This window comes from Esox lucius, chromosome 21 (genome assembly GCF_011004845.1).
Source record: "Esox lucius isolate fEsoLuc1 chromosome 21, fEsoLuc1.pri, whole genome shotgun sequence".
NCBI lineage: Eukaryota > Metazoa > Chordata > Actinopteri > Esociformes > Esocidae > Esox > Esox lucius.
Genome location: NC_047589.1, coordinates 4,437,595 through 4,451,675, shown reverse-complemented (window position 1 = coordinate 4,451,675; position 14,081 = coordinate 4,437,595). Strand labels below are relative to the sequence as shown.

At 42.8% G+C, this 14,081-nt stretch overlaps 1 protein-coding gene across 1 annotated transcript in view; it reads right to left on the bottom strand.

Annotated features, from left to right (window-relative positions):
• The window catches only part of tmem108 (transmembrane protein 108), a 59,625-nt gene that overhangs the window by 17,859 nt on the left and 27,685 nt on the right, over window positions 1-14,081 (bottom strand). Inside the window, exon 2 of the mRNA XM_010899768.4 lies at window positions 8,523-8,606. Coding sequence (XP_010898070.2) covers window positions 8,523-8,562 — 40 coding nt within the window. The 5' untranslated portion in view covers window positions 8,563-8,606. The remainder of the gene's footprint in view (window positions 1-8,522; window positions 8,607-14,081) is intronic.

The window sequence follows — 14,081 nt, the reverse complement described above, 5'->3', positions numbered from 1 at the left end:
TATTAGTACAGTGGGCACTGAAGCATAGCCAGTGATTAAAGACGCCCCCAATTTTTTTACGTACTGGGTTTAGGAGTATTTATGCTAATCGCTAAAGCGCAGCGCCTGCGGGTGCTAACGCCATGAAAAGCCCAGTGGGAGGGCATCTCCTCACAGAGTTGATCAGAATATCAACGAGCTTCTACCTCAAACTTCACATCCGATACACACACACACTCATATAGACAAAAAAGCACACAGGCATGCACACACAAAAACCCATACACTGGACATCTTGCTGTTTAATTGGAAATAATGAAACTGCATACATTTGGAAATAAAAAATAAAAAGGATTTAGGCAAGCCTAGTTTAGCTGGCCCACAATTAGAAGGGATGAACGTTGTTGTCCCTGGCTGGTTTTGATCCACGGTTTTCCATGTGGCAAACCGTGTCTTCAACCATTAAACTATTTAAACAGTGGGAATGTAACTTTTACTTCAGCCATTACACTATTTAAATAGTGGGAATGTAACTTTTACTTCAGCCATTACATTATTTAAACAGTGGGAATGTAACTTTTACTTCAGCCATTACATTATTTAAACAGTGGGAATGTAACTTTTACTTCAGACATTACACTATTTAAACAGTGGGAATGTAACTTTTACTTCAGCCATTACATTATTTAAACAGTGGGAATGTAACTTTTACTTCAGCCATTACACTATTTAAACAGTGGGAATGTAACTTTTACTTCAGCCATTACACTATTTAAACAGTGGGAATGTAACTTTTACTTCAGCCATTACATTATTTAAACAGTGGGAATGTAACTTTTACTTCAGCCATTACACTATTTAAAAAGTGGGAATGTAACTTTTACTTCAACCATTACATTATTTGTTGAATAATATAATTATTATTCAACATAACGTTTATTAACAGAACTATTCTTGTACAAAGATTACTGTAGATAGTAATCTAACTAATAGCTAAACAGCCTACCTATAACAAAAACAATCACTCCAATCACTCCATGGCTGGTCCCATATGGAAAATAAATATATTTTTGCAATGGAGAATGTATGTAGAATATATGATGAATATATGTAGAATAAATGTAACTTAATTCAAAATAAATGTCAGGTATCAACATGTATTTCAGCTTTTATTCCGAAATGTATTTGAAAATGTATAAATACTTTTCAGTTTTGTCCAAATGTTTTTCATGTCAGAAATGCTCTCATTACAATATTTATTTTGTATAGGAAATACATTGCAAAATGCATTTTTCAGATCTTATCATTGTGCAATGGCTGAAAAGTACAGAGTGGATAAATATTTCTGAGAGACAAAAATTGGAATGTCTGGGAGAGGAATCAAACCAGCGTCAGAGCATTGAAGGTCGGGGAAAACCCTACAAGACCACAGGGCTTGCTGATAATCAGTCCACCTCCGTATGGACTATTTGCTGAAATAACGTGGGGAACACTTTAATGGAACTTACTGTAGACAGTCGTTCATACAATAACAGTTTAATAGCTTAACAGTTTAATGTGAACTATGTGGAAATCGAAAGCATTGATGAATCTCAAATTGCATACTACATACTAAGTACTACCAGTAGGCACAGTACTTCGTGGATGATGGTGAAGTACTGTTTAGTATATAGTAAGCTAGTATGCCAGTATTGGAACCAATTTGAACATACTACCTCATCAGAAAATTACATCTTGACATTAGATTATTTTGTCATGCATTAACACCACGCCAAGTTTGAATATTTAGCTAGACACCATTAATCATTGTGTAAAACTAACTAACATTTCTTATCAAGTTTACTTCCCCGACAAATAGCATCTATGATGCTATGATGATCAGTAATAGGCCTACTAGTATCTTACTACTTGGAATATTCATAAGAATTGAGCAATTTCTAGCGAGAAATTTGTGATTTGTGAATGACATTGATACAATAACTGTCAATATTTAGTCAAGTGAAACGACGAGAAAATCGTGGAAACCAATCCAATTTTACTGCGCAATAGGTTGTGATCTATAGGCTATTACCCCAAAAAACATGCACAGATGTGTACTTTGAAAATCCACAAGAAATAGTCGCAATATAACCGTAAACAGTTTTATTTTAGGCTTACTATAAAACTGCTACTGAAGATTGAAGCCAGCAAGGTTTTCATCTGTCCTAACACATAATAGGTTTTGTCTGTGGCGTGGCTCAAACACAGGTAGCCTGAATAGCAGGCTGCATCTCTAACCACGACACTATTTAACAAAAGGCAGTCAGTCAATCACTAACCCACTCACTCAGTTACTCACTCACTCCGTAAGAGACATTCACTCTTCTAGGTCAGCCCCGCTTACACGGTACAGCAACAAATACAATTTACAGTCAAATTAGAAGTGTCAGACTTTGAACAAATAAGTTCTTTGTTAAGGAGAGCCCATACATTTACCCACACCTTTAGAAGGCTAGTTGAACAGATGACATTGACAGATCGAATCTGATAAATTGAATCTGATATTGACAGAGCTAATCTATCAGGTTCTTCAAAGCGGAGCCCAAAGACCATACTGGCCATTCAGACCTGTAGCAGGATTTGATTATCAAACATATCCATGATCTTCTAAAATGACCTAACTAGAGAAATCAATAGTTATCACCTGGAGCACTTTACGTGACCTGACAGCTGGTCATAGGGGATGTATTGGTATACCACCAACTAGCCCAATCAAAACAGGGTTTTTCATGTTTCCCAGTTTAATCCACATGAATGGTTTGTAGGTTGGGGCTAAATGAATACTGCAACGCTCCTTTATATTGTAGACATTTATTAAAGCAAGGATATTTTTTATGTGATCACCCTAAACAAACTCTGTGCCATTTTGGGTTCAAGCGGGTAACTAATCTAGAACAATTGTTTGTTGAAGGAAAAAGTGGCGTAAAAATAGCACATCTTTTAAAATGGTGTAAACAGCCAAATTCCAATGGTCTGCTTTTGGGTGTGCCCAGACCGCCTGACAATCCTTAACAAGAGTGGTGGTCTCAGGGGGCTGACGGACAGATAGGGCACATCCTGTGGAGTGCTGGGACCTGTGTGTTTTGGGGGGGATTGGGGGGTACACAGATGTAGGTTTTGAGATAAGAGACAAAAAGTGTCTCCAAACTCCAAACGCCATCCTCCATACTCTCTATACAGTACCCTATTTCTTACGCATCTGGAATGTGTGAAATAGTCTGCTATATTGCTATTTGGGACAAACCTTGTCAGATTAGGCTTCGGCCTCCCATTATGCTCTGTCTACACTGTCATAGCGCTGAAGAACATGAAACCAGAAGGAAATGAAGGCACTGATATTTAATGGGATAATGATTTAGCGGGACAGTTGCCCACCATTGCTTAGTTTGCTGCTGGAGCGACTAGTCCACAGAGCCGGCTCAAACGGGAAGGAAAGACATAAACCAGGAAGTTGTTCGGTCTCTGGGGAGAAGGCTGAGACGAGAGGGCTGAGATAAACAATGCCATAAAACAGACCGCAAGCAGCGAACCATTCATTCAGAATGTATATGTTATTCAGGACATTTTGGGGATGTTATGATGGTATTACAAGCACAATCTATTGTAACAATAGAACATAGCTGGGGAGCCAGGTAGCCCTGAAACTGAGATTAGGAAGATTTCTCATCGTTCCCACACTAAGCAGTCACAGATAAGCATTTCATGAGCTGACTTCAAAATGCAATTTGCACTTGAGGCAGGGAGATACTAAAGAATGGCAGTATTTGGAGGAAATTGGATTGAGGACCACGGCCACAACTACCATTCTTGTAAAACAAATGAGGGAGTCTTCTCTGCATGACAGGGATGAGGAAGACAAAGGGGATGACAAAGAACAGAGAAGAAAAGAGACAAGAGAGAACCAACGCCTCAGGAAAGGAGGAGTGCGACCAAAGGAAATAGGAGGAAAGAAACTTCCCATGATGACGAGTGCTCAGTGATTATCATGATATGATATCATCTCTTCAGAAGCCCTCTGTGCACCCAAAGCTGTAGGTCTGACTGTACATCAGAAATGGAACAGCAGATGGTGGTTCAAGGTTAGGCCCATTAACTGAAAGGTTGTTGGTTTGGATCCTTAACCCCAAAAGGTGAAAAAACTACTTTTCTGGCCTTTAGCAAAGCACTTAACCCTAATTGATCATGTAAATCACTCTGCAAAAAGAGCATCCATTAAGTAACTAAAATGTCAACTCAAAAGATTCACACGAAAAATGTAAGAGTACAATTTATTCTCAATTAAATATTTTTCAATTCACTGTTTATGTTTCTCCAAATGACCCACAACCCTGGTTTATGTAAAGATTAAGATTACTTTAATCGTAAATTGTACAAAAGGTCTGAATTAAATTTGACATTTGCATTAACACAACCGTCCCCGAAAGACAAGAAAATAAAGGTTGGATAAGTAGGCCATCACGCTAGTCCCCAGTTGAGCAGTGATTCTGAGGGGGCTGAAAGGAAGGTGATGGAACCTAGGAGTTAAAGTAACCCTCCAGTTTTCAATTCACTTCCTGTTTGATTTTTCCTGTCAGACTCGTAATTTGAATTGCCAACACATGATTTTTCAGCTCGCCTCTGTAACTGTTAGGCTACAAATGAGTAGTTTGTTTTTTAGTAGAGTAGACTAGTCTCTAGGCAGCAGGATTCTCAGGTGGGCTTCTATGTCTAGACAAGTGCAATCTAGCTTAGACTGCACTGCAAATAGCATTATATTCCCTATATAATGCACTACTGTTCATCCGTGTCAACAATTAATGGTTAAAAGTAGCGCACTATGGAATGGGTCAATTTGGGAAGCAGCCTGGGGAGAGAAGACTACAGCTAAAATGAAATATAGGCCCAGGCCATCAGTGACAAAATTGTATTTATTTTTGGAAACCAATAATCTGATATCAAAAACAATCAGCAATATGAATTCAAAATGTTTTGTCACAAAATTCTCATCAAAAGAGATAAAATGTCACAGAATCCTCCTTTCTGTGCCATACAATTAGATAATGACATTACAATAATTAGATAATGACATGGGTTTTCTTCTGTATTTCAATGACTGTTCCCTGAACACAACCCAGGCCTGCATGAGATCACAGTACATTATTAGAGTGTTTTTTTTAAATTTCATCATCAGTTCTTTGGTCCATCTTTCATCTGCTTTGTGTTGATTCAGTTAGACTAGTCAGGCACAGCCTTCAAATGTTTGCTTTTTTGTCCTTGTCTGACGACTCAAACTGAAATCTTGCTACACTGTCAATTGCTATATTTTAGTCTGAGACTCCTTCCATAGTTTAGGTAATGAAGAAATTAGAGGGGTTGAACAAAACATTGTCAAAAGCAACTGGATCATCTCTAACCAAGTATCAAAGCCAATGACATCATTTCTAAATGTTGCTTTTCCCAAGTTGATTCATCCTTTGGCACAACCCATCGTTTCCTGGGAGCGATCACACTGAAACCAACTGTTTCTGAATCCAATCACTTGATTTCAATCAGTACAATCTGTATAAATCCAGACTCCTTATCAAGCGCTATTCTTCTCTGAAACAAACATCCATGGGCATAGTACTGGGCATAGTGCTGGGTATAGTGCTGGGCATAGTGATGTGTATAATGCTGGGCATAGTAATGTGTATAATGCTGGGCATAGTGCTAGGTATAGTGTTGGGCATAGTGCTGGGCATAGTGCTGGGCATAGTGCTGGGTATAGTGCTGGGCATAGTGTTGGGCATAGTGTTGGGCATAGTGCTGGCCATAGTGCTGGGCATAGTGTTGGGTATAATGCTGGGCATAGTACTGGGCATAGTGCTGGGTATAGTGCTGGGCATAATGCTGGGCATAGTGCTGGGTATAGTGCTGGGCATAGTGCTGTGCATAGTGCTGGGTATAATGCTGGGCATAGTGCTGGGCATAATGCTGGGCATAGTGCTGGGTATAGTGCTGGGCATAGTGCTGGGCATAGTGCTGGGTATAATGCTGGGCATAGTGCTGGGTATAGTGCTGGGCATAGTGATGTGTATAATGCTGGGCATAGTGCTAGGTATAGTGTTGGGCATAGTGCTGGGCATAGTGCTGGGTATAGTGCTGGGCATAGTGCTGGGCATAGTGTTGGGCATAGTGTTGGGCATAGTGCTGGGCATAGTGTTGGGTATAATGCTGGGCATAGTGCTGGGAATAATGCTGGGCAGTGCTGGGTACAGTGCTGGGTACAGTGCTGGGCATAGTGCTGGGTATAGTGCTGGCATAGTGCTGGGTATAGTGCTGGGTATAATGCTGGGCATAGTGCTGGGCATAGTGCTGGGCATAGTGTTGGGCATAGTGCTGGCCATAGTGTTGGGTATAATGCTGGGCATAGTGCTGGGCATAGGGCTGGGTATAATGCTGGGCAGTGCTGGGTACAGTGCTGGGTATAGTGTTGGGTACAGTGCTGGGTACAGTGCTGGGCATAGTGCTGGGTATAGTGCTGGCATAGTGCTGGGTATAGTGCTGGGTATAATGCTGGGCATAGTGCTGGGCATAGTGCTGGGCATAGTGCTGGGCATAGTGTTGGGCATAGTGCTGGCCATAGTGTTGGGTATAATGCTGGGCATAGTGCTGGGCATAGGGCTGGGTATAATGCTGGGCAGTGCTGGGTACAGTGCTGGGTATAGTGTTGGGCATAGTACTGGGCATAGTGCTGGGCATAGTGTTGGGCATAGTGTTGGGCATAGTGCTGGCCATAGGGCTGGGTATAATGCTGGGCAGTGCTGGGTACAGTGCTGGGTATAGTGTTGGGCATAGTGCTGGGTAAAGTGCTGGGCATAGTGCTGTGCATAGTGCTGGGTATAATGCTGGGCATAGTGCTGGGCATAGTGCTGGGCATAGGGTGGGTATAATGCTGGGCAGTGCTGGGTACAGTGCTGGGTATAGTGTTGGGCATAGTGCTGGGTATAGTGCTGGGCATAGTGCTGGGTATAATGCTGGGCATAGTGCTGGGTATAGTGCTGGGAATAATGCTGGGCATAATGCTGGGCATAATGCTGGGCATAATGCTGGGCATAATGCTGGGCATAGTGCTGGGCATAGTGCTGGGTATAATGCTGGGTATAGTGCTGGGCATAGTGCTGGGTATAATGCTGGGCATAGTGCTGGGTATAATGCTGGGTATAGTGCTGGGCATAGTGCTGGGTATAGTGCTGGGTATAATGCTGGGCATAGTGCTGGGCATAGTGCTGGGCATAGTGCTGGGTATAGTGGTGGGCATAGTGCTGTGCATAGTGCTGGGTATAATGCTGGGCATAGTGCTGGGCATAATGCTGGGCATAATGCTGGGCATAGTGCTGGGCATAGTGCTGGGTATAATGCTGGGTATAGTGCTGGGCATAGTGCTGGGCATAGTGCTGGGTATAATGCTGGGCATAGTGCTGGGTATAATGCTGGGCATAGTGCTGGGCATAGTGCTGGGCATAGTGCTGGGCATAGTGCTGAGTATAATGCTGGGCATAGTGCTGGGTATAATGCTGGGTATAGTGCTGGGCATAGTGCTGGGTATAGTGCTGGGCATAGTGCTGGGCATAGTGCTGGGTATAGTGCTGGGCATAGTGCTGGGCATAGTGCTGGGTATAGTGCTGGGTATAATGCTGGGCATAGTGCTGGGCATAGTGCTGGGTATAATGCTGGGTATAGTGCTGGGCATAATGCTGGGCATAGTGCTGGGTATAGTGCTGGGTATAATGCTGGGCATAGTGCTGGGTATAGTGCTGGGTATAGTGCTGGGTATAGTGCTGGGTATAATGCTGGGCATAATGCTGGGCATAGTGCTGGGTATAGTGCTGGGTATAATGCTGGGCATAGTGCTGGGTATAGTGCTGGGTATAATGCTGGGCATAGTGCTGGGTATAGTGCTGGGTATAATGCTGGGCATAGTGCTTGTTGTAAAGCAGTCGGTCATGTTTTTCCTGGGGCAGGATGCATGGCGTCCTGGATGAGAGGCTTGTTGATGTCACCCAGGTTCATCTGTAAGATGTTAGTTCCACTTCCTCTCTGTCCCCGACTAATACACTTTAGATGTAAAACAGGCTAACAGCACAGTGTATGATGTGATTAGGGAACACTGATGTAAGCGTACAACACCGCAAGTACAAAATTGTTCTCTTGCTACCTGGAATTGACTGGTGTAGGTCAAATATCTGTGTCATGTGCACAGTCTTACTGCATTTCTTTCTTTTGTGCTTTTAATTATGACATTTTGCTATGGTAACCTACAAATACTTTAGCTAATTTACCTCACCACCAGTCCGGCAAATGTAGTAGATTGGCTTATGTACATTACTACTAGTTTGGCCATTGTGCACTACAGCTAGATTGGTATAAACCAGAGGTAGCGTATTCAGCTCTTTGATTAGGTCATGTGTGCTATGAGTTTCATTAATGTATACTGGACTGTGTTCTGTCTTTGTCACTGTTCATGGGTGGCCAGGTATACTCACTCAGCAACTGATGACGCAGGACCTGCAGGCTTCTCTTCATGGTATCATGTGGTCCGGCTCCTCCTCCACAGTGCTCATGGTTCTCTATGGAACATAACCACAATAGAGAAAGAGATTTGGAAACTGAACAGTGGTCAGGTATTCTTGTCTGCTCGGGTCACTCTGTCAGAGACAGAGAAGACTGACAGACAATATCCGACAAGATAGTGTTCACATTCCGGTCAGTTCCACAGCAGAAGGAAAGACCTTGACAAGAATAACACCAGGCGGGGGTTGGGTAGATTATAAAGCTATATGGTATAGTGCCCTGTAATGGGTTACCTTGAAAAATGATCCTAAAGTGTTTTTATGATCCTAACCCTAATCCCCATGTTCACCTATAATCCAAAATCCTAATCTTAACTCTAATCATTAACGTAATCCCTAACCCCCAATTTTAACAAATCAGCCAAAATGTGTGGTGTTATTTTGTCCCAATTTATATAGGAAAATCTGCTCACATGCACAGACACTCACACAGACACACACCTGATCTTCCTCTAAAGTGAGTCCCAACTGAAATGTGAAATTAGATTTGTGAACCCTGTATGAAAGGTCTGGATATGGGCATCTGAATTGCATGCAGTGTTTTATAATATATATATATTATATTTTTTTTAGATAAATATTTTTTTTAACAGATCATAATAGTCTTTTGAATAGTATCACTACGGTTGTCATATGAAATGTCCACTCCAACTGGAATTTGATGGGTTGATATCAAAGCTGCATTTTAATCCAGTCCATCATGTATAACAACAGGAAATGACATTGGATTCCTTTTATAGGAAAAGACATGGACGTCTATATTCAAACTAACCCAGGAAGTGAGGTAGGAGAGAAACAGCTTATCCCACAGTCAAACTGCCCAAAATCTGCCAGGGCTCTCTCACAGTTGACCAGTCTCTTGTGTTGGCATTGGGCTGACTAGTAAACTTTGAGAAAGCCTTGGCAAATTTTAGATGATGAATTCTGTCTCTGCAGTGATTAACCACCACCACCTGCAGTGGCCAACAGACCAGCCTTCATCCACACGGGAGAGGAGGAGGGGCAGGGAGGTGTGGTTCATATCCACCTGTTCTGATGAGAGCGAGAAAGGAAGGAAGGGAGGAAGAGCGGAGACGGGGTTGATTTTGCTAGGATAGCAAAAGTGAAGAACCGAGCTGTTCACAAAGGGGAACTGTCATAGAAATATAATTTGTAGAATGGGCCCAGCCCTTCAGACCACGGCAGGTGGTTCAGCTGGACACTGAGATAAATGGTTTGTTATGGTGGGCGATGTCAAGGCCCTGGAATTGTGTCAGAGCAGCTGTTCGAAAAAACATTGCCTATAAGAAGTCTGAAAAACACACACTTCCACAGGACTTTATGAAACAGATTATACATTAATCAAAAGCTGTAATTAATCACAATCACGAGCATTCACAAACTCTTTATTAGAGTTTCAATATTAAATTCTATGGGAAAACCTCCCAACAGACTGGTGCATTTATGTAATATCAGCCAGAGCTAGCAGCTCCAAAGGATTCCTTTTTCTTTTCACAGAAGAATAACAAACCAATCGGTACATGGTAACTAACACACACACACAAACACACACAGAAACACTGCCACACAAACACACACAGAAACACTGACACACGAACACACACAGAAACACTAACTGTGACCATTGCCATAGCAACTCTAAGCTTGTCTCAATCAGAGAAAAAAAATATTATAATAATACCAACATTTAAAAAGAAAGAGAAAATAAAATACCATTGGGAATGGGTGAAACAACCCATTTCCTCCGGGCAGCACATTCTTTGTGTCTGGGCTCCCCTCTGGACTTTACTTTAGGTCCCCAAAATGCCTTTTCTGGTCCTGTGACATGGAAAGTAGAGCCATGAATAGTGAGTATGGAGGGGAGCATGGACTTTAAGCCCCGGCCAAGGTCACTTGAGAAGGGGTATTGAAATAAACCTGTCGCCACCTCGCTCCCCCTGGGGTACGTGCCTGCATGGATAACAATGCATTTTAAATTTACACTTTGCTCCTTTTTACAGGTCCAGCATTTAAGGTTCTGTCTGAATGCCTGCATGAAGTAGCATTTCCCACTACAAGGGAGCAAAGAGGAAGAGGAGAGTTGAAGTCGCCTAATGAGTGGACAGGGTGGCGCTCTCAAAACAACCCAGAGATAACCCAAAGACGTAATCACATTTATGTGAACTGAAATTTCCCTCCTCGCTCCGAAACAATGTTCTCAAGGCTCATTTTATCTGCTCGCTCCAGCTGCCTTTAATGAACACACTGATTGTGAACCAAGTAGCTCTCCTATTCCCGGGCCGATCAAGTGCACTACCTTTGACCAGGGCCTGTTGGGTTCAGAAAAAGTGTACGTACGCTGGGAATAGCATGCAATTGGAACACAGGCACTATCTTTGAAGACGGTAACTAGAGACCGAGAAATTAAGAGACATGCATCTGAATTCATCACACAGATTTTGGGAGTCTAATCTCAGTCATAAGGCAGTGCACAGACAAATTGTACATAGAAAAACAAATTGCTGGCAGATGGGTCATGTGGAGTTTTGTTTCAATAACTTTTTTCAGATTGCTGAATAGAGATATGAAGCTAAAACGTTCTCATAAATCCAAACTCTCCATGTTGTATGACCCAAATGCAATATGGAGTTATAAATAGGTCAATGTACAGTAAGGCGACTAACCAGCCCCAAAGGATTTTGCGTAGGTATAAATGGAACCCTATCAACATTATATAGTGCACTTTCCACACACAACCCATAGGAAGCTGGTTAAAAGCAGTGCTCACTTCTTGGGAAACAAATGGGTTCAATTAGAGGAGTGGATTTACTGTGAAACTCATGGCCGTGATCTCAAGGGGCTCCATGTGAATGCAATAACATTGATGCTTATCTCCACCCCAATTTCCCGGAGGTACAGGCAAAATCCAGGGCGGTATCGTGGCACTTCTCCTTTAACGATGTTTCTTTTCCCCTCTTTGATGATAATCAGTAAACACTGATAACATGGCCTCCCTCTAGTTCTCCCCGTGTGTTTCCTGTGCTTTTATTTGTGTGGTGGGAGCTCAGTCTCAGGGGGCATCAGTTTGGTTCATGACTCAGACGTGCTAAGCACTGGTGTTTCCGAGGGACCTTCCCTTACCATCGCCTCAGTCCCCTTTGCCCACTTAATGACCTCACAGTAGACATGGACAGCTGGGATTTCAGGAATTAAATTAAGACACAACTGAGGCAGAGTCCTACTGGGCAATAGAGATCGGGCCTCATTAAGATGCACAATTCCAGTATGGAACAAACAGCAGTTCTTCAAGCCAACACAACAGCTAAGGGCCAGTGCCTCAACCAGAGACAGCGATTGGTCGCAGGAACCCCTGGAGCGCGACTGTCACCGCCGGAACTGGCAGTCCGGCCCACTGAGACAAAACAACAGCACAGGGCTGTTGACCATGAGCTCTATAGAAGTCTTGTTTGTTTTCTGCCATCCAGTTGCTCCTCTACAACGGGTGTTCTACAACGAATCACCGACGGCGCTGTGAGTGAACGCTCCAGACACTGCTAGCCGTGGCCCAGGTGGCCGGGTGACTTGCTGTGTCATGCAGGCTGGCGGCGGCCGGTGCTCCTGCGCGTCATCAATCAGCGCCGCTCCAACCAACCTCCCCACTCCCTTTCTCAGCCACCCAGCTAGTACACACTGGGGCCATTTAAAAGGATATTAGGCTCCCAGCATGCTGTTCACCTCCCCGCCACGGGAGGTGGGAACACTTCATCACTTTCTATCAACCTTCACTGACTGACTGACCGACCAGCCTACCAGATTCTTGGTTCTGGGATTGTCTGTTTGTCTGCCCAGTACCTTTAAAAAAAACTATCCGCTTCCTGCTTTATTCGCATCATGACCGGCTTTGTAATTAGGGTGCAAAACTCCACTGCATGAACATTAATCTCCAAAATGAGAACCCTCACTGCCATAATATGTAATAGAAATACGCATTCCACAGTCACAGAGTTGTAGCTGTCAATTCCAATTCTTCCGCCTGCCTTAGGGGCAGGTTTGACATCAGAAACGCACCAGACATGATACACCTGCCAATAGCGATTTGTGCAGTGGTGACATAGAGCGTAGCGGCAAAGCAGAGTTGTGGGTGGGCACCTGTTTGGTGTGTGTGTGATGTGCGTCACACAGTTGTGCGAGTGTGTCTGTGTGTGTGTTTGTGTGGGTGATCGGCTGTGCAGGTTGGCCCTGCCAGCTCAGCTCTCAACCCACACACATTGACACACGCCAACGCGCACATACACACACAAATCGTGAATGAGTCTCTTACTCATTCACTTGAGTGCCTCCGTTCAGTAAAAACCATGGCAGCACCTGCCTGCAATAGAACAGAGCGTGAGGCAGAGTGCAAGAACGACACTCTTCTACATCCTCCCCATTACTCACAAACTGAGCCTGCCCTATGACGAACACAATCCATCTGGGTAGCTGTGACCAAGGTCCAGTGTGTTTGTGTGTGCGTGTAAAACAGGTTTGATTGTATAAATAGGAAACACATCTCCCCAAACAGTGATTAAACAACAAAAATAGAATACATTTGGACATTCTCCCAGTCCCCTTTGTTAAAAAGTGGTTTTACACTTTGGGTTACGGTTACAATTAAGGTTAGGGTTACAGAGTGAAGGTTAGATTGAGGGTTAAGGTTAAGTTTTCAGGCTTTACAATCAGGATTAGTTAAGTTTTGGATTAGCACCAGCATTTAATGATTTGCATGTCTAAACTTGTTTATTATTACAGGGGATTTTAACATCCACATAGATAATAGTATAGACAATAATGCCAAATAACTTTTTGTACTACTTGACTCTTTTGATCTTACTCAACATGTGAAAGAGCGTACACACACTCAAGGCCACATTCTAGATCTGGTTATCTCTAAAGGTCTCGATATTTCCTCTGTCATGGTTAAAGACTTGGCCCTGTCTGATCATTTCTGTGTCTTTTTTGAATCACTTATCACCCATGTTCATGTTCCAGTAAACCCTGTTTCTGTTAAGAAAAGGTACATTAATGAGAGTACCATTGCTCAGTTTATTGAAGCCATAGCTATCTCTCCAACAATAAGTGCTGAGTCAGTTGATGTACTCCTGGATAATTTTAATGGCAAAATATTGAATGTCATGGATCGTATAAATGTAAAGGTAAAGAAAACTATGAGCAAACAGAAAACACCATGGAGAACCATCATGATGGTAAGCGCCCTGAAAAGAGAATGTAGTAATGCGGAATGTAAGTGAAGGAAAACTAAACTTCAAATTCACTATAACATCTATAAACAAAGCCTTGGTAGCTTCAACAATAAGTTACGCAGGGCCAGATGATAACATTTATTGGGAATGATCAACAAGAATATCAATAATACTTGCGCTCTATTTGTCATGGTCTATAAGCTTACGAACCCAATAAAGCAGATAGCATCAGAACTCATGTCCACTGTGAAAT